The following is an 18,738-nucleotide window of genomic DNA, read 5'->3' as shown; positions in this document are numbered from 1 at the left end:
ATTTATCTCCGCCCGTGAAAGGCTGGCGTAAGACGGAACTGGAGCCAACATTGTGTCATGTGACCCGAGTTCAATCAAAAAAGTTTCATCATGAATTTCTCGCTCAGAATGGTCAAACTCATTACTCTCCTCCCACCGATATTCTTTGGGGCTTATTTTCTTGTTCCATTGTAAGACTCGAAATAATGATGTATCGGACGTCTCTATCTAGTTATACTACTAAGGGCTGCCGACAAATATGCATTAAAAAGGAAAATACTGGACATGAAGGCGTTCCACTGGATGACGCCGCACTCAAAGCCTTCAATATGCCATTTGTGAGATCCAAGGAAGGCCGCTAAGACCTGCACTACAGCACTGGCGATGATGCCTAATGCCATTCTGTGGCAGCCTCTTTGCCTGCTCATCCCTCAAGGCTTGGTCTTAAAGCAAGTGACAGTCGTGGTAATTTTGGGCACGCCCTTTATATCTGACCTTGCTACCTCCATCTTTCTTATGTTGATGAAACTCATGAACATATCCGAGCCTCCACTCCATCGCAGAGCTTCGCACTCATACTTTTCGAGTTTTCACCATAGTTACAAAGGTGTATTGTCACTGGGGCAATATTTCCCTTGATGATACAATTATCAAATCTCAAATTGTGATCCTCTTTTCTTTTCTTTTCTTTTCTTTTTTTTAGGGGGGGGTGTTTTTGTTTGGTGGTATCATCATTTTTGTGTGCACGAACCGAGTTACACCTCAACTAAGGTGAGAAAGGTCGGGGGAGCAAAACAATAACATTGAAAGCGGCTTGTATAATTCACTAAAAAGCAGTTTATTGAAGGAGACCCTTTGTTGGGGCGTCTTGATGGTAACCTTCAAACTTGAAGTTGCGATAAATGGCGGCAAAGTCTTGGGAGGCCCTTTCGACTCGGATTCCGAAAAATCGGAAATATACCTGCACCTTGAGCAAGGGCTTATACACTATGTGCAATGCCATGATGACAACCAGGCTGTTCAGGCCGGTTTCAAGGTACGAGCCCGCGAAACGAAAGCTATTGACCAGGCAATGGAATAAACCGTTTATGCATGCCTTTGAAATTAAAATGTGTATCGGGTACGATATGCGCTATCGTAGCACAAAGCCCATCACCGTGTGCACACTAACCTAAGTCACGCTAATTTAAATAGCAGTCGTATAATATCGAGCTAGTTAGACATGCGGGAGGTCCATGGTGTCGAGAACGGGTTAAACCTGAAGATACCGCCCATGTCCTATTCCTAACCAGCTTAGGAGACCCTGACTCACGGACTATTGTGAATCGTATAATGCATGATCGTCCATGGATAGGGTCAAGGGTACCTTGATCGGAACTGGTCTTTTCAGCGGGCCGAATGATCTGTGCTTAGCTTTGTTGGAGAGCTTCATGCGTGGTGGATTATCAAATTTTGGTCACTTTCATCTATTGAGATATCCCATCGGAAATGGGAATTTTCAGGATCCCTTTGGAGACAAACTCGTGATATGCTGGCCTTCAGCGAGAATGCTCTTTCTCGCATCATCGCGTCCTATAGAGTCTCAGCTCGGAGACAAGATATACCTTCGGAAACCCCCTGCTACCTCCTACTAGAGCTCCCTACCGTGAATGTCAACCGCGAGTTACTTGACGGCACGTTTGGATTAGCATGTCGATCAGTTGTCGCAATAGCACATCCCACGACAAGAGGCCAGGCTCGGCAAATCTACAGTCCGGGGGAGGGGGGGTGGATGGGAAAAAGGAGGACGAGGACTGGATCGACTGAAAGACAAAACGATTGACAAAGATACCAGCGGTGCGCAACTGTATGAATGGGCATGTCAAACATGCTGTAGTTGATAGCCGCGACATCTATATGTTTTCCTGGATAGCTGGGCGTATACGTATGACTATCACCTCACCAAGTACTCGCGACCAACAATAAAAGCCTACGTCTCCAGGATGAAGCTTTTCACAGACTAGCGGGCTGCCATCATGCTATTTTTCCTCAATTGGATGGCTAACGCGTACTTCTTCAATGGACGTATCTTTGGACGGTCTGAGAGGGATAGATAGGGCGGGCCGGTGTTACCGCAGAAGTCGGTTTCTAGTAACATATTCTTTTGTTCTTAACCACCACATTCCAATCTGTCGCAAATACCGCCTTGCTTCGATTCTGGTTTCGACCATCCTTCGAATGCCATCTTTAGCCAGCTTTGCTCGATAAAAAACGGCTACAATTCCAGCGAATGCAAAGATTGATCCAAAGGAAAACGCGGGATATCCGTGTGGTTCTTTCAGATGAGTTACTTCCCGCAGCATGGGGTTCCTATTTTATGCATTTCCAATACGAAACTGCGAACACTCTAGATGATCAGCTCAACAGTTTCTTGCACCAAGGAGTTCCTTTTCCAATTTGAATACCATACTCCAGGGGCACATATAGGAATCCCGTGTTTCTCAATGCGACCACGCTCCATGCCATCCGTTTCATCACGCCCGGTCATTGAACCGTCCTCAACTGAACATTGCAGGAACCTTTCGTAACCTACTTCATTCTTGGCGTATTGCAAAGCCCGAGGATCAGCTTCACCTTCGTGGCTATGGTCGGAGTAATTGACGATGACAGACAACCAAGGTCTGCCCCTTAGTCGGAGAACCCGATAGTAACCATTTCCTGACCGCCGTCAGTTCTTCCTGACTCGAGGAGATCATTAAATGAGATTGAGAAAACGACTTACTTGGCTGCAATCGCGACGTTTGGGGCTTGTTTCGAGAACGGAATATGATTCATGCTATTATTTCCGTTCATTCCTCAATGGTCCCTCAACCAAAAACTGCTTGTAGGATCCGTGATTTAACAAGAAACACGGTCAGTTTCGCTAATTCGAGATTGACCGTCTCCTAGATCGAAGTTCTCCCTTTGTCCGGTTTGCAAATACTGCAGAAGCTGACCAAGGAGAGTCTTTCGTCTCCGTGCTCATCCCACAGACCCAGGCCGGAGACCAAGACTGTCGTGTTGAGACCAGGGAGATGCTTTAGCGTAGTCCATACGCAGCCAGCGAACTTGCCATCCTGGCCTTGTCGATTTAGCTTAGTTCTCATGGGGCGCTAGGTATCAAAACAACGCATCGGGACACCTTTGGGCTGGGCGAAAGATTGGTTTGCGGCTATTACTCCCTGTTTATTGTGCGAAAGTTATCCACGCTATTCACGGGATTGATAGTCAGGGGTAATGGCCAAGATGCTAGAAAAAACATGGGAATGATTCCTTATTGCCCTGTCCCTGCATCAAGCGGGTATGTTTGCATTGACATATATTCCCTGCCCTCGCCTGCTTATTGCGAACTCATCCTTGCAGGCCTTCACTTGTGAAAATAACACTCGCCGTCAAGCGCGGAGTCCAATGAAATAGGCCATGGACTGGGTATGCTGTGAATCGTGATCATCAGCAATCCTGAGGCAATGCGGAGACAGGCGATAGCGGTGAAGTTATCAGAGCTGACGCTACAAGGTCACTCTCGCCTCAGACTTTGGAGAGACTTTGCCAATTGACAAGGTTAAGAATGCTGAGAGCAGCTTTTCTCTGGGCAGGAGGACTGAGCTAAAGAAGAGCATATACGACCAGGTCTCGTATTTTTGCCGCTTTGAACGTCGTCCGCATTCTCCGCGGGGCAGCTATCGCGAGCTGATTCCCGTCAGCGAGGACCTCTGGGCATTCGAGTCCAAGCCTCGAGAATGTAGCCCAAGGACGATGCTCTTTTCTTGTGTGTGAAATGCTCAAACTCTGTCGTGATATTTCGTTTTATAGTGAGTCTCCTCGGGGTTCAGGTTCTTGTCAACTCGGGGTTCGATTTATTGGACCATTAGGTAACTAATACCACTGCCCACAACGGCAAGATATCGAGTGCTTCATGGCTGCCGGCTGAGGGCCAGAAGATGAAGCCAGACCAAGAGAGAGGACACTAACAATTACTATGAGCTAAATTAAATCCTGTTTACTTCCGAATAAATTTTCTCCGGGGACCGACGATGAACGTTTTCCTCCTGCTCCGTCCACGCTTCTAACATTTTCTAAGAATAACCATCCTCATGGGCGGCGGAGAGCTGAAGATTCCCGTATCCGTGAATTGATCGTCGACAACATGGCGGTGCTCGGTCGTGATGTGGGCCCTAGTCAGACGGGAGGCGATCTTGGAGTGACCAAGTCTGTAACGGGAGATTCGGGCGTGCGTCGACCGTCAAGTTGAGTTTGTTAGTTACAAAACCATTTTTCTCGAAGAATCGGCTCGCCAGCCTGCACGAGTTACGGAGTACGGAGTAGTGAGTTAAGAATTGTGCAGCCGCAAAAGTGAGTGCATTATAGGGCGCTCCGGATTCGTCGGTTTACGGTATGCACGATGCAACTTGTATTTCTTTTTTCTCGTTTGGTCGCAGACTTTCTTAAATTAGAGATCGAGCCCACTCTACACGCATGCACACACATTAAGATGTGGCCCGCTGCTGTTGGCAGCTTTTTCGCCTGTTGCGTGGCGCATCCTGCAGATGCTTGCCTTATTAGGTGTTAAACAACTCGTCACGATGCAAGGCGATTGGCGCGCCGTCTTTACCGGTCCAGCCGTCACAACTGACCACACAGAATACCCACGAGCGTTTTCCAAAATCGTAACATCCCCGGGAGACTGGTATTGGAAGATGACGGAGGGCGCGCAGCTGAACACAGTAGAATCTAAAAATGGGAGAGAGGACGGCAAAACAGAACTGCATTGTCTCGCGACCTGAGACCCTTGGCACAAAACCGTTGGAGGGTAATTAAAAAAAAAGCTACGACGCGCACGGTTGAGTTGGAGGAAGGGTCCCAGTGAATATTCACGCCGATCACATTCATCCCCTGAAAAGGGGAGTCAGATCCCATGTCGACTATGGAAGAAAATTCGTGATAACAATCCTGCAGTCAGCTTTCTCCGTTCACGAAAACTATGCTCTAACAGTTTTCCCCTTGATAGGGTATCACTCGGCTTACCGGGGTCGGACTCGGTAGTGCACGCTAGCGGCGGAGGTGTGAACAAGGATCCCGAGGCCGCGCCGGGTATTCTGCGTAGTCGCGACGTTCGAAGTGCAGTTGTCTCTTCCAGCTACCGCTTTGAGTAGCCAAGGCTTTGCTCACTGGAGTTCAGATCAATCAACAGAGACTCTTGACTCTTGGAGCTTGCAAATCTAGTTCGAGAAGAGGAGCCGAGCGGCACGATGCATAGACATCCTAGTACGGGCAGGCTCAACTGCATCTCTCGGCTCTTTGGATTTTTATTCTGCAATTCACTGATGAATAAAGACTGATTTTGGTCATTCTTCGGGTTTTCATTGATAATATTTAAGTAAATCGTATGATCACAAGATAACGATCCGCCCATAGTCGTTGAAATGATGAGACAAAAGTGAGAGCCGGTCGGGGATCTGTCGACATGTGTGCTTGATTTTGCCGCGCTAGTTACTTGATGACTCGAAGATGTCTGCCGTTTCGATTGGTTGGAGGGAAAATCAGACTTTTTGGCCGGTCAAGGATCTGCTTTTAGCTGCTCCGTAAAACTTTTTGACTTTTACTTTGTTGGGTGGTATGAAAAGCGCTTGCCGATGTCCACTATTGAGACAAGACATGCGAGGTTGAGACGCAGAGATTCAACGGCAAAGGAAAAAAAGCCAGCCAATATTCTCAAAGGACCAACAGAAAACTTGTCAAGTGATTTTCACAAAGAATGCAGCATGAGAATGATCAACTGAACGCGAATCTACAAGGGCCCTAGCGATGAGCATTTCTATGAGCCAAGATAAACTCCCAAGAGAGCCAAGGCAGGTCAAGGGGGGCGGCGGGATTGAAACATGTTTAATTTCACCACGAGCCTCCACAAAGCTTGGGCCTTCTCATGCAGATGGCGTGATTGGTGACCAGGAATTTTGCAGGTGTTTTGTGCACACGCTGCAAGGTGAATTGACGATGGCCATCAATATCTGGGGTAAAAATGCGGAGAACCCGAGAAGTTCTCTCAAGGCATGGCAATCGGATGGGCCAACTAGGTTGTCCATAAGGGGAGCAAGGAAGCCAGAGGCGTCAATAGCAGTTGTTCCCCTTAGTGAGTCTCCCTTCCTCCCCGGAGAAGCATCTCCATCTTCTCTTCCAAGCAAAGAGCCGAAATGAATCTAATTTTAATCACAAAATCGAGTCTTGGAAATGAGACACCGGGCACTACGCTTCGGTATGGTGTAGCCGAAACTGCCCATTGTGGTACTTTTTCCAGCCCAAATTAAGCCGGTTTCTCAGGGTGTTTTGGATGGTTGCATGGTTCTGGACATCCCGTGCGAGAACGGACGATTTTCCCCACAAATGTAAAAGTTCTCCAAAAAACATACGACCGTCCAAGCGCAGTGACGATTGCAAGAAACCAGGCTCGCAACCATATGATGCATTCCCTGTTAGAAGGGACCGTCGAGAAGTGCGCAGGGACCAAAGCCGAAAAGAAAGGCCAAGGAGCCACCAAATCTCCATGCATTCTAGAAATGAATGGGATCAGAACCCCCTAGTCCATGGCAACACCCCGGGTTTTTGTTACGAACCCCAGACACCAAAACTGACTTTTGCCGCAATCGAATTAGGTAATATTTCTGCGTTGCTGGTTTGCTACCCGTTCGTTTGCCTCGGCTGCCTCAAGAGGCTCTGAACGCCATTGCTGACATCTCTTGGCTGGCCACCGGCTTTTACGCAGAGCCAGCAGGTATGGATGCATGTACGCACGTAGATGTACGTTCATACATACCTAGATAACATACATATAGATACAACGCGTGTGTGGAGTAAACAGACACGGAGCCTTCAAAAGTGCCTAAACTCGGGGATCCGAACCGAATGCTCGGTCGGGGTGGGGTGAAGCGGCTAGTCTGACTACCCGAGCAGACCGAACGGATCGGATCGGGAACGGGGAATTATTATTTTGGGCGTGGAGTGAAGGGAGTGTATGGAAATGAATTTTGGGCATCGCAGGAGTGGGCTGTATTTCGCGCACCAATTCATCTCGACTGAATCTTGATACTGTTGTCGGTGTTGGCTCAGGGTTTGTTGATATTTCGGGATACGACCTTCATGGAGCCAGCGTGGGATCACGTGCAGCCAGGGTAGTTCCAAACTTGCGCCTGCATAACTGCGGAGGCCCGGTTTCAGCGGAGGCCATGCCCAACAGCCAACTTGGGTTTGTGCTTACTGGCTAGTGAGGGCCTAACCGGATATGTTGCTTTGATTGGCTGCCATCGATACTGGCAGTGCGAGTTCAGCTCCGTTGGTTGGATCTGTTTGCCTGGTTTGCCTCCCCGCTGGGCGATGCGGACGGCGGGACGCAGGTGAGATGGCGTCTCCCTTGAACGAGACATCCCCGTCAAGAATACCATTCCCATCAGCTCTATCCTTGACGATTGCCAACGTGCGGGCGCGGGGATGTCCATGGTTGCTCGAGGAGAAGGACTGTTTGCACGAGAGTTCTGGATATCTCGGGTCAATTTCGGAGCGCATGGGTGCGGTCGTCGCTGTTGACAATCGCACGGACTTTTGTGTGTGGAGCGGAGCTGTCGTCAAGCACATGGCTTTTTCCATGGCTGCAACTTGCAAGGCTCAGGTTGCGATGCACATATCGTATGTGGGCAGCCATTTAGTCGGCTGGCATGGATGGTGACTCAAGAGCTTTACCTAACGTCAAAAGGTCGAATACGCGACGGCTCCGCCCAGCTGTGTGGCGTGGTCCGCGAGGTGACGAATTACGTCACGGGCCGCACTCTGTTTGCACGTCCTGCGGCGGTTGTTCGATGTTTTGGTCAGATAATAGCGTTGTATTCGTGTCGGTACTGAACGCTGCCATTAGACGCTAAAATGACACGTTCGTTGATTCATCTCAGATCGAGGCTCGAGTTCTACGAAAATCCTTGCTCCTGCTACCCCACGGTTTCTATGTGCGCTTCCCCTGGATGACCAGGCCCTGCAAGGCACCCCTAGTCAATGCGTCCACCCTTGCTCTGCCACCCAACATGGAGGCCGATCTTCCTTCAGAATACGCGATAGGGAAGGAAAAAAGGTTTTCTAAAAAATAAAAAATAAAAATAAAAATACGCACAAATGAAATGAAACGATGAATCAAATTGAAACTCTAGAAGAGCTTTACCGGAATCCTAGGCAATCCCTGCCTATAGCGCTCTCGCATCCTGAATGCTCCTAATCTCGAGGTCGGAAGACCTTGGGTACCTTTTTTTTTTTCTTTTTTTCCACTTCGTCAAAGATCGCCAAGCGAAGTTCCCAGATACCCCAAGGTTCCTTTGCTCTTCGATTTCAGGCAGCTCCCAAGTGTCTCACAAGAGCTGCATGGTATCATGACACGAGGACCGCAGATGCCAATGTCTTGAGTTCCTCTAGCCTCACTCCATTTTTCCGTCTTGTCCCGCTCGGCGGCGGAAAATGCGAGGTCGGGGGCAAAAAATAATAAAAAAATAAACGAATATGGGAAAAAAACACGATCTGTGTTTCCTTTAAGCCCGCTGTTTCAATTAGTGCGTGAAAATGTTCGGGGATCAGGGGGGCAAAGCGCCTTGCTAGGGGCATCCTTCTTCTGCAAGGCGGATACCGATGGCTTCACTCTCGAGCAATATCAAATGTAGATAAATGAGCCCTTCCGCACCTTCATGTGGCTGCCCTTGATACAGTCTTTCCACAGTCACTTCTCTTGAGGACCACCATATCCTAAGAAACAGAAAGCGAAGTGAGATCCAAGGCGAAAGAAGGCAAAGAATTCAGATAATATGAAGTACACTTCAGCTCTTCTCGCCGGCTTCTCAGCGCTCGCGAGCGCAGGAGTTTTGCCAGGACAGTTCGAGAAGGGTATTCCCGTTGGCGAGGATGGCAGGGGTGCTCCATTTGCTGGTATGCATTGATCATTCTAATTCCTCGCCGCCGCTAGTCACTGGAAGAAACAATGGTCGCTGACAGTTCGGTATGACATCAGGTGCTACCAACCGCGAAATCGATTTGCAGAACCCCAGCGCCCTCGGTGCATCCACTGACACGGATAGTGGTTCCGTTCCAAATCTGAAATGGAGTTTCTCTCTTTCGAAACTCAAGATGTTCCACGGCGGCTGGCTACGTGAACAGGTCAAGACAGATTTACCAGCCAGTAATGACATTGCTGGCGCTCAAGTGCACATGAGCAAAGGAGCAATTCGACAGATGCATTGGCACCGAGTTGTATGTTGGATCAACAGAGCAATATCTTGGGAGGCTTCTTTACTGAGAACATCGTTACAATAATAGGCCGAATGGGGTTATGTGTACGCCGGCCGAATTCTCCTATCCGCTGTCGATGAAAACGGCCAATTCCAGCTGGACTACCTCGACGTTGGAGACATGTATTATTTCCCCAAGGGAACCGCTCATTCTCTTCAGGGTAAGGCCCGCAATGCCACTCCTACCAGCTGCCGGTAAGGTTAGCCAGAATGCTCACAAGCGGACTTTCTAGGTATGGAGGATGAAAACGAAGTCCTGCTGTGCTTCGACGACGGTGACTTCTCTCGCGTTGGGTATGTATCGTGACCGCTCCAAGGGATGGGCGAGATTCTAATAGCGTGATAGAACCACATTTATGATTAACGATTGGATTACCCATACGCCAAAGTCTGTCCTTGCTAAGAACTTCGGCGTTCCCGAGGGCACCTTCGACACATCGTGGAACCCCGATCCTAGTGTTGTTAACTCGACTGTCAGCATGAAAAATGTGACTGGTCCGGCAGGAGAGTTGATGGGTAACAGCTCCTACGTGTTCCACAGCCACCCGTCGCAGCACAAGGAGGTTCCTGGACGTGGAGGAACTATCCAGATTGTTGATTCACGCAATTTCCCCATCTCCAAGACCATTGCCGCAACTGTCGTCACCCTCAAGCCAGGCGGTCTCCGAGAACTCCACTGGCATCCAACTGTAAGACAACATGATCCGGAAAAGTTTTTGCGGTCTAATCAGTGAACTAACGGCTTATTACCCACACCTAGGCTGAGGAATGGCTCTACTTCCACCAAGGTACTGCACGCGCAACCGTGTACATCGGTGCCGGCAACACCCGAACCTTTGACTTCCAAGCAGGTGATGCTGGTGTCTTCCCAGACAATAGCGGTACGTATATCCATTTTCGAGTGGGCACCATTTTCAACGGAATGAGATTAACTGACTGATCCTTACAGGTCATTATGTTGAAAATCTCTCCGAGACCGAAGACCTTATCTACCTCGAAATTTACAAGGCTGACCGGGTTGCTGACATCTCTCTCGGCCAATGGCTTGCCCTGACTCCATCGGACATAGCTGCTGCTGCCATCAACGTACCCATCGAGGTAATTGAGAATATCAAGAAGGAGAAGCAGTTGTTGATTGATCCACATTTCGCCTAAAGTATTACGTCGGAGGCGTAGTCACGCCCTGACAGATGTTCCTTTCATTTCTTCTAGCTCTCTTTTCTACCTTATTTCCCCGGTGTTCTAATACTAGACTTACCTTTCCCCCCTTCTCACCACCCCTGGACCCCTTATCCGCGCTTGTACATATACTAAACCACCCGGCAACCATTGTTACCCCGCCGTACATACCCCTCCTCACGATGCTCCCCGACATATTTTTTTCTTTTCAAAGGCTATGTTAGAATTCTTTGACAAGAGCATATCTTTGTCCTTTTTTTTTTTTTTTTCCTTTGTTGTTGTTGCTTCCTTTCCTAATCCCAAGGGAGATGGACTTCTATCTGATTTCCTATGTGACCAGTGCTTTCTGTTTATGCACAGCAAGTCGTCTGAGCCATCGTACTCAAAAAGCGAGTATGATTTTGTCGAGTTACACATAACCTACATAGAAAGGAAATCGGAAAGAGTTCCAGAATCCTGTTCAAATTAGCTAAGGCGGGCCATGTGTCGACCCATTCATCCTGGCCACCATCCGTGTGAGCAAATTTGCCCTGTATCCATGCGCTGTTGATGCATCCGTCCGCCGGGGATGTGCATGTGTGTGTGTGAGAGAGAGAGAGGTGATAGAGAGCTGGCATCATGGAATCCCTGTGCGCGGCTCGACTTGTTACGAACTAATAATATAATAGAAATTGACTGAAGGAGATAACAGGGGCCGATCACCTGATTTGGCGGTCGCAAACACCCATGCTCCCGATCTTCGCGATCCGCTGCGCTCGCGTTTCATCCTTCTGCTCCCTCGAATACAAAAGAGCCCCATGTGAGTTCCCTAGGCACCCGGTCCTAACGGTTGGAAGAGCGAAAAAAAAAAAAAAAAACAAAAGTTAAAAATAGAGGAAACAAGAGCAAAAACGAGAAGGAGAAAATAGCTGCACATGCGGCTTGGGGAGCTGCTTGGTTGGGCCTGACGGGATGCCATGTAACCCTTTTCCCGTCCTTGGTGTGTGTCACTCGAGACATACTTTTTCTGCGGTTGTCCCGAGAGGGGGGAATAGCAAACGATTGAATAAGATTAACTGTTAAACTTCGTACTTCGTACGGAGAATCGTGTTCGCCATTGATGGGTCTCTCTTCGATGCATACGTGCCATGGGTACACACATACATCATTTGTGTCATCGTTTTGCGAGAGGGGCGGGATCAGGTGGTGATACGTGATCAACGGTGGAAGAGGCAAATAGCTTTATCTCTTTGTCTTGTTTCCATCCCATCTGTAGACACACTTCCCGCTTCAATGCTGCTGCTTTCTTGGTCATTTGGTCGCTTTTTTTTTTTTTTTGTTCTCTTTTTTGTTTCGGGTCTAGTTCTCCTTGATGTAGCTTGGCGTCTTCAAGGTAGAGTCAATATTTTTAGGGTGTCATCGCAGCTGGATGCGGTGACTCGAAGGGGAAATCGGTGGCCAGGCCTTGGCGGCAGTTTGGCATCGAACTGACATGCCGCGTTGTCGACGTCGACGAGTTGAGTAGCTCCGCTTTTGGCCACTGAAGAGCGGTTCTCCTAGGGTATCTCTACGGTAGTTGGATCATCTCAAAGAACAGTGCCAGGAAACTGAATAATAGGAGTTTTATTCCGTCTAGCGACTCCTCCGCCATGGAATCTAAACGACAATATCTGTACAATTCAAGGATATTTCCATTCTAATAACACATCACTGCGTCACCCTCCCACTGGGACAGCCAGAAAAACTTCTTCCTTAACACATCTGCTCCTCTAATTGGGTGTCAGTGAACACACTGTGCCCGTGTTTGAGTCATGGCTGGCTTGGTCTCATTGTAGGTACCACACAAGTAGCATCTATCTCTTGATAACCATGGCATCCAAATCCTCACGCTCCTTTTGCTCGCGCTCAACCTCTTCAATGAGAGGGCGGAGGTAGCGGACATCCTATGTTGCGTTGCCGCCAGATTAGCAAGCAGCCACATGGCCATGGATGCACTGATATAAGCAAAGCGGCTGGCTTTGGGCGTGGGCTTACCTCCTGCGGCTTGGTGTGCTCGCTCACTGGCAGAATCTGCTGCTGCAATGAGAGCTATTGATAATCACACAACTTGTTAACCACATTTTTCCTGACCGTCACTATCACCATCACTTGCGTGTCTCCTGTTTTTTGCTCAACTGAAACATCCAAAGAGGGCAAAATAAAAAAACCTACTTGGAATGCTCGTCGGAGGCGGTAGATACGGTCATAAGCCTCCTTGGGAGGAAGTCTCTTGAGGGCCTGCTGGACAACATCGTTCTCTTCGGGGATCAGATCGTCATATCTGTTTGGTTTCCAAAACACATCAGCACCCGTGGTCGGTTGGGGGTTGTTATCGCGGAGGGGCGCCAATGGCACTGGATCGTTGTCGCTCCATCGCCTGCTCGCCCCAGCTGCACGCACCTGAGTCCCATCTGTCTGTATCCGGCGGCATTGGTGTACCACTGGGCCAACGGCATTGCCATTCGCTTTACCCACGGCACCTCGAAGGTGCGGGCGACAATGTTAGAAAGCGACATCTTGGACGAGCAAAAGATCAGTCGATCGTAAATATGTCGTTCGGAATGTGCGGAATCGGTTATCACCCCAATTGCTAGCAAGTTGGAGGCGGTTCTGCCGGCTGACAATTGGTGGCTCTTTGATTGATCGCAAGAGATGATGTTGTGGAAAAACGCCAGCGCTCGGACCAACTCGGCCAAACTGGAACCTCCGAACCCCAAAAAATCTCGTGACCATGAGGAGAGGTTTCCAAGGAGAGTCCTGGTTTGGTGGCTGTCCTCTCTCTCTTCTCTCTTCTCTCTCCGCACAACCTGCTCTGCTGTCTCTGACTGGTGGTTTTAGTCCGTCGACCACAAGCGCACTGTCTCTTCCCTAGAGCACTGTTCACAGCTCTTCCCTTTTTCTTTCATCCTTTTACTCAATCCTTGGCTTACTTCATCTGGCTATCTCCCTTCTCTCCATGAGCATGAAAAGTGCAGATATCTAGCCTGCTTTGCTCCATCTCGGAGCTGCGAGGGTTGCAGACCCCGCAGGACCGCTGCTTACTATATCGCGCCAGTTAAAACCTCCCCCCGCTGCCCTAAAAATTCGCTCCTCGGCGGAAAGTCGCAGATTTATATTCAGTTTTGTGCGACCGTTCCATATACTCCCACATCTTATCGAGGTTCGAGCCGGGAAGCCCGACCTTCTCCGCATCCAAGTTTGCATCCATGAGGCGTCCCTGAGTGAGAGAAAAGTGAGAATCTGCTCGATATCCCGTCAATCATGTCTCCCAGCGACACCAACCTGCCTGAGGGTGTCGCCGGCTCATCCCGGAAGCAGCAGATCTCACATCATCCAGAACCACATTCTTCTGTCCCACAACTGCACCCAAATGCGTCGCCTCCTCCGGGATCCTCTCCTCTAACCAGTATTCAGATATACTCCACGCGCATCCCTCAAGCATGGGTTACGCCGTTCTGTGGAGCAAGTGCCGGTATCGCATCCGGAATAGTGACTTGTCCCTTGGACGTTATCAAAACAAAGCTACAAGCCCAAGGTGGATTCCAGCTAAGGCGAAATGGAAAGCTGGTCGAGACGGGCACGTTGTACAAGGGGATGTTAGGAACCGGAAGAATGATCTGGAAAGATGAAGGCGTCCGCGGATTATATCGAGGGCTAGGGCCCATGCTTTTGGGATACCTGCCAACTTGGGCCATCTATTTAACGATCTACGATCAGTCTAGAGAGTATTTCTGGGAAAAGACAGGTGCGTCCAGCTAGACTTTTGAAAGCGTAGATAATTTGCTAATCCATTGCGCCATAGAAAATTGGTGGATGGCCCGTGGTTATGCATCCCTCACGGCTGGAGCCTGCTCAACGGTGGCCACAAACCCGATTTGGGTCATTAAAACGAGGCTCATGTCGCAAAGTTTTACTCCCTCAACCAATGGTTATCGTGCGCCCTGGTATTACAAAAGCACGCTAGATGCTGCTCGCAAGATGTATGCGAGTGAAGGAATAGCCGCATTCTATTCTGGTCTTACCCCTGCATTGCTTGGTCTATCCCATGTCGCCATCCAGTTTCCTCTTTACGAATACTTCAAAATGGCCTTTACAGGGTTTGGGATTGGAGAGCATCCAGACGAAGGTAATACTCACTGGCTAGGAATCAGCGCTGCTACTTTCCTTAGCAAAATCTGTGCCAGTACAGCCACATATCCTCACGAAGTGCTGCGAACTCGCTTGCAAACACAGCAACGAGGTGATCCAGCTCCATCTCCCGAAGGAATCGCATTTCGTGGCGGTTTGGAACAGCCTCAGGACCATGGCCGACCGCCAGGTTTAGGCGCTGGTGCATCATCTTCAGATGGCATGCGCAATCGCCCACGCTACAGCGGAGTGATTCGCACGTTTCAAACTATTCTTAAGGAAGAGGGATGGCGGGCATTCTATGCCGGAATTGGCACAAATCTATTTCGTGCAGTCCCAGCCGCGATGACTACGATGTTGACTTACGAATATTTGCGGAATATCATACATTACACTCAACACGAGGGAGATAGAATCTTGACCGAGGAAACGGTGTCGGCTTATTAACTGCGAATAATTCATTATTTAAAAAAAATCCTGAAGGAATCTGGAAATGTACAGTGGGAAAGGATCCTCAATGACCAGCTTCAGATAATCTTTTTCCCGTGGGTGACCAGCCTTGCGCGATATCCGAGCGAATAGACCATAGCCTTCGTTTTCCTCTGCTTCTCCTTCCCCCTTCCCTTTGCATCCCGTGGCCTTTGCACTTTCGTCTTGTTACTATTTTAATATTCGATTAGGCTGGCTTGTCAGGGACTCGAGTTGTAGAAAAAGACATTAACCATTCTACAAGATTTCTCCTCTTATTTTCTCTGCTTTTTCATGATTGGCGTGGAAGACGCTTTTATTATACCCGCCTTCTCCAGCACGGCCTGGGATTCTAGGAAACCTTCTTATCTCTTATTGCTAGGCGCATAACCGGTTCATTGTACAAAGAACCCGTTCAATTCTGATGATCCTGCTACGTACCGATGGCCTTCAGGATAACTCTTTTCCACTCTGTCTGGACATTATCACGACACCCAGCCCGTCTTCGCCGAAGTTTGCCTTAATCAACTTTCGTTGTGCTGAAGCCACTCTACATCTTGGTTCTAGGTTCTAGTTAACAGCTTTGTGGCCCAGCTGTTGATGGATCCATGCCCTCCTGGACCACCATGTAGTCCAGACCTGTTAGATCTAATTCAGTGCTCATTGCCGAGTTGCTGCTTTGGGTCTGAAGGGCCATCGCTGGCCCTCTTCTTCTATTTTATGCCTTGGATGTTTTTCGTCTGGGATGATCTAAGGGTTTCTCTCTTGGACGGTCACTTGTTTCCCTTGAAAAACTTCTATGCAATTTTGCAGCATGAGCGCATAACTCGGTGCTGATAGTCATTTCATTTCCACGGAACACCGCCAACCGTTCCCACAGATGTGAGATATCCTAGTAACATTAAATTATGGCTTTTCAGGAGAAACGAAATCAGAGCCGAAGATGTACACGTGTATCCTTTGCGGAGCAAAGGGGCATAAAAAGTACACTTGCTCTCCGAGTGGAGATAGATACTCCACACTGATCTTTCTCAACGTCCACTTCCTCTCTGTCTTTCCCCTAATATACATCCTCTACCCATTGCGGTTGGTTACATTTTGTCATCTATTGGGTTCCTGGCACTGGTTTTTGGAACTGAGTTAGAACTGCTCCCCAACAAAACCCAACATATCTATATCTATTAATATACACGTAAAATATATATGCAAACGGGGCATGTCTATTAAACGAAAATCAGAGTTTAACAGCGAAAAAGAAATGTCGAAAAGGGTCGAGGGGACGCCGCAGTTATCTATGTAGAAAAGGTTTAATAAATCTAGAGAAGCTGGTTTGCCAGCCCTAATCTCCCTCTCACCGACAGCCACCGCTCATATATTCCCAATTTCATTTCCACGCGAAGGTATGACGCCCATGCACGGATAAATTGCAGGAAGTTACGTGGCCAAAAAATGCTACCGTGTTGGCGAATGGATTCCATCTGTTCCTCGAAGACGGTACATGTCGCATAGCGAGCGAGGATAAGAAATGCACGCAGAGGGCCGTGACGGGTATGTAGGTTTTCATCGAGGGATCGAGCTAAACGACACAATTTCGATTAATCACGTGTAGAGAAAATGAATTGATTGTTTTGAGGACAAGCAGCGGACAATACCTACTTAGATCATTTGTCTTAAGGATTAATAGAATGATCCGCGGTACTTTGCCCAGCAAAGTGACCAGGTCCTGTAGCATTCCGTCGCCCATGGCGTCGGAGATAACCTTCTTTTCGTCGACAGATCTCGAAGATGCGATTGCCTTGCTTGCCACAACACTATAGTCTCTGCCTGTGATGGCGCTGGCGAAAAGCGGGAATTCATCATTCGTTATACCAGCCACCTCATGTGCATACTTTCGCATTCCTTTCTCGTCTGCTTCCACGATAGAAAGCCACAGTTTGGCGTAGGCTCTTCGGGTTTCTCTAGGTATGTCACGATAGAGCCCATGGTCATAGAGGATAATATCAAAGTTGGGCTTACGCCGTAAATTATTTTTGCGGATAGCAATGTTTCCACCATGAGGGTCACAGTGGAGAGGTGCGTCCTCGCCAAATATCATTTCATTGAAGATGTGTGCGAGGGCCGCTGAGACTTCATCTCGATCGATTTTATTGGAGTCGAGGTACTCGAGATCATCGGGTCGATGCCCAGAAATGAAGTCCATGACGAGGATTCGTTCCTTTGCCCACATAACTAAGCAGTCACTGGTTAGCTTATCGCAACTCCATTCCAGCAGGGCCTGTAACTACCTTCTGGGATGACCAAACGTGCTTTTGTTCTCGTCTCAAAGTATTCTCTCGCCCTCCTTGCATTTTCCGCCTCCATACGAAAATCTAACTCCTGGGGTAGCGACATATCCATTTCGTTTGACAACCACTCGAGGTCATACTCCGGGAAGAACTTTTTCAGCATTGAGAACGTGAATCTTGTAAGTGCCAAATCCAGCGGAACCCATTCCGCCAATGCAGGGTGCTGGACTTTGACCGCAACCTTTTGCCCATTCTCCTTTAGCACGGCAATATGCACTTGCGCCAGGGAAGCCGCGCCTATCGGTTCCCTCTCAAAGCTGGAGAACAGCTCATCTATCCTGTGTCCCGTATCTTTGACGAACATCTCTTCAACGGATTCATACGAGGAAACGGGACATTTGTCCTGAAGAGGGATGAAAGTCGTCGTCCACTCCAGCGGCAACAAATAACCCATACTACTCAAGTGTTGTCCGAGCTTTATGAATATTGAACCATTTTTTTCGAGCACACGTAGTGTCCGTTCGGCGCATCGCTTATGGCAGGCTTTAAGGATCGTGGCTTTTTCCTCGTCGGAGCCTGGGTTTTGGTTCAGGGTTACCCTATAACTATAGCGCACGAATAGGAAAGAAATCAAGAAAATCTTTAGCAATTTTGACTTCTCTCTCCTCCGGCTTGTATTCTTTCCCCCAAGATGGGCAATGGCTGCCCAAATCACAAGCTCGCAACGCGGCTATAGACTCTTGCCAAACAGAAAGGAGACCGGCAACGTGACAGAAAAGGGGTCATCAGAAACTCACTCGTTAATACACACTGCCAGTGCGGTAATAACCCTTCCAGTCCTCTCAGCAGCATTGTACCCGTGCTTTATATCATCCGAAAACGCAAGCGCTGTGGCACCCAGTGTGCCTCCCGCCGCAGCATATTTCAACGCGCGCCGAGGTCTCTTTTTATGACTTCCACCCGACGAAGAGGCCTTTGTTCTGAACACAGCAGTCGAATAATTTCCGCGCGCATCTGTAGAATGTATAAGCTTTTGTTTTTGCCGGAGACACCTTCGACATGTCCATGGGATCGTCTGCGGTTGGAGAAAGAAAGGCCTTGCAGGAGCGCTCGTGACACCGGCGAACCTTCGGAGAGGGATCCGGGTTTTCATCTCTTAGTTTGGGGAGCAATTTTGCTAATGTAGACTGGAGTGATCGACAGTTAGATCGCTTGATGAAAAGGTATCATGTTGAGCATGGCAATCTTTCAAATTCTTCCAATGGTGCTCACCGTCGACTGCGGGATCCGAGATGACGATAACAATTTATTATTTTTTTGGAACTTTCCGCCGGCGCGGAATTTCCTCATTC

The 18,738-nt window shown here is 48.7% G+C and overlaps 8 protein-coding genes across 8 annotated transcripts; 4 read left to right on the top strand and 4 right to left on the bottom strand.

Moving 5' to 3' along the window:
* Positions 1–881: 881 nt before the first annotated feature.
* Positions 882–1,613, top strand: CIMG_13769 (uncharacterized protein; the record flags this gene model as incomplete). The annotated part of the gene is made up of 2 exons (XM_004446384.1): positions 882–1,099; positions 1,334–1,613. The coding sequence occupies 2 exons, from the start codon at positions 882–884 to the stop codon at positions 1,611–1,613; spliced, it is 498 nt and encodes a 165-aa protein (XP_004446441.1).
* A 515-nt stretch (positions 1,614–2,128) lies between these two features.
* CIMG_04111 (uncharacterized protein) lies at positions 2,129–2,793 on the bottom strand (the record flags this gene model as incomplete). The annotated part of the gene is made up of 3 exons (XM_001244669.2): positions 2,129–2,233; positions 2,429–2,600; positions 2,741–2,793. 3 exons carry the CDS (start codon positions 2,791–2,793, stop codon positions 2,129–2,131), a joined length of 330 nt encoding a protein of 109 aa, XP_001244670.2.
* A 3,023-nt stretch (positions 2,794–5,816) lies between these two features.
* On the top strand, positions 5,817–7,096 carry CIMG_13768 (uncharacterized protein). Its single transcript, XM_001244667.2, has 2 exons — positions 5,817–6,127; positions 6,218–7,096. Exon 2 carries the CDS (start codon positions 6,326–6,328, stop codon positions 6,710–6,712), a length of 387 nt encoding a protein of 128 aa, XP_001244668.2. The 5' UTR covers positions 5,817–6,127; positions 6,218–6,325; the 3' UTR covers positions 6,713–7,096.
* Positions 6,628–7,698, bottom strand: CIMG_13767 (uncharacterized protein). Its single transcript, XM_004446382.1, has 2 exons — positions 7,250–7,698; positions 6,628–7,189 (listed from the first exon to the last, which is right to left on the bottom strand). Exon 1 carries the CDS (start codon positions 7,633–7,635, stop codon positions 7,264–7,266), a length of 372 nt encoding a protein of 123 aa, XP_004446439.1. The 5' UTR covers positions 7,636–7,698; the 3' UTR covers positions 6,628–7,189; positions 7,250–7,263.
* Positions 7,699–8,336: 638 nt separating this feature from the next.
* Positions 8,337–10,941, top strand: CIMG_04107 (oxalate decarboxylase family bicupin). The gene is made up of 7 exons (XM_001244665.2): positions 8,337–8,949; positions 9,032–9,270; positions 9,337–9,469; positions 9,542–9,602; positions 9,655–9,997; positions 10,069–10,189; positions 10,258–10,941. Exons 1-7 carry the CDS (start codon positions 8,829–8,831, stop codon positions 10,461–10,463), a joined length of 1,224 nt encoding a protein of 407 aa, XP_001244666.1. The 5' UTR covers positions 8,337–8,828; the 3' UTR covers positions 10,464–10,941.
* Positions 10,942–12,062: 1,121 nt separating this feature from the next.
* CIMG_04106 (ubiquinol-cytochrome c reductase complex protein) lies at positions 12,063–13,145 on the bottom strand. The gene is made up of 4 exons (XM_001244664.2): positions 12,906–13,145; positions 12,678–12,786; positions 12,501–12,554; positions 12,063–12,409 (listed from the first exon to the last, which is right to left on the bottom strand). Exons 1-4 carry the CDS (start codon positions 13,019–13,021, stop codon positions 12,320–12,322), a joined length of 369 nt encoding a protein of 122 aa, XP_001244665.1. The 5' UTR covers positions 13,022–13,145; the 3' UTR covers positions 12,063–12,319.
* Positions 13,146–13,320: 175 nt separating this feature from the next.
* Positions 13,321–15,379, top strand: CIMG_04105 (mitochondrial carrier protein). Its single transcript, XM_001244663.2, has 2 exons — positions 13,321–14,250; positions 14,308–15,379. Exons 1-2 carry the CDS (start codon positions 13,767–13,769, stop codon positions 15,078–15,080), a joined length of 1,257 nt encoding a protein of 418 aa, XP_001244664.1. The 5' UTR covers positions 13,321–13,766; the 3' UTR covers positions 15,081–15,379.
* An 865-nt stretch (positions 15,380–16,244) lies between these two features.
* Positions 16,245–18,624, bottom strand: CIMG_04104 (ubiquinone biosynthesis protein). Its single transcript, XM_001244662.2, has 4 exons — positions 18,184–18,624; positions 17,387–17,991; positions 16,758–17,330; positions 16,245–16,677 (listed from the first exon to the last, which is right to left on the bottom strand). The coding sequence occupies exons 1-4, from the start codon at positions 18,537–18,539 to the stop codon at positions 16,418–16,420; spliced, it is 1,794 nt and encodes a 597-aa protein (XP_001244663.1). The 5' UTR covers positions 18,540–18,624; the 3' UTR covers positions 16,245–16,417.
* Positions 18,625–18,738: the final 114 nt, after the last annotated feature.

Source organism: Coccidioides immitis (assembly GCF_000149335.2).
Source record: "Coccidioides immitis RS genomic scaffold supercont3.6, whole genome shotgun sequence".
NCBI lineage: Eukaryota > Fungi > Ascomycota > Eurotiomycetes > Onygenales > Onygenaceae > Coccidioides > Coccidioides immitis.
This window is presented reverse-complemented; position numbering and strand designations above follow the sequence as displayed.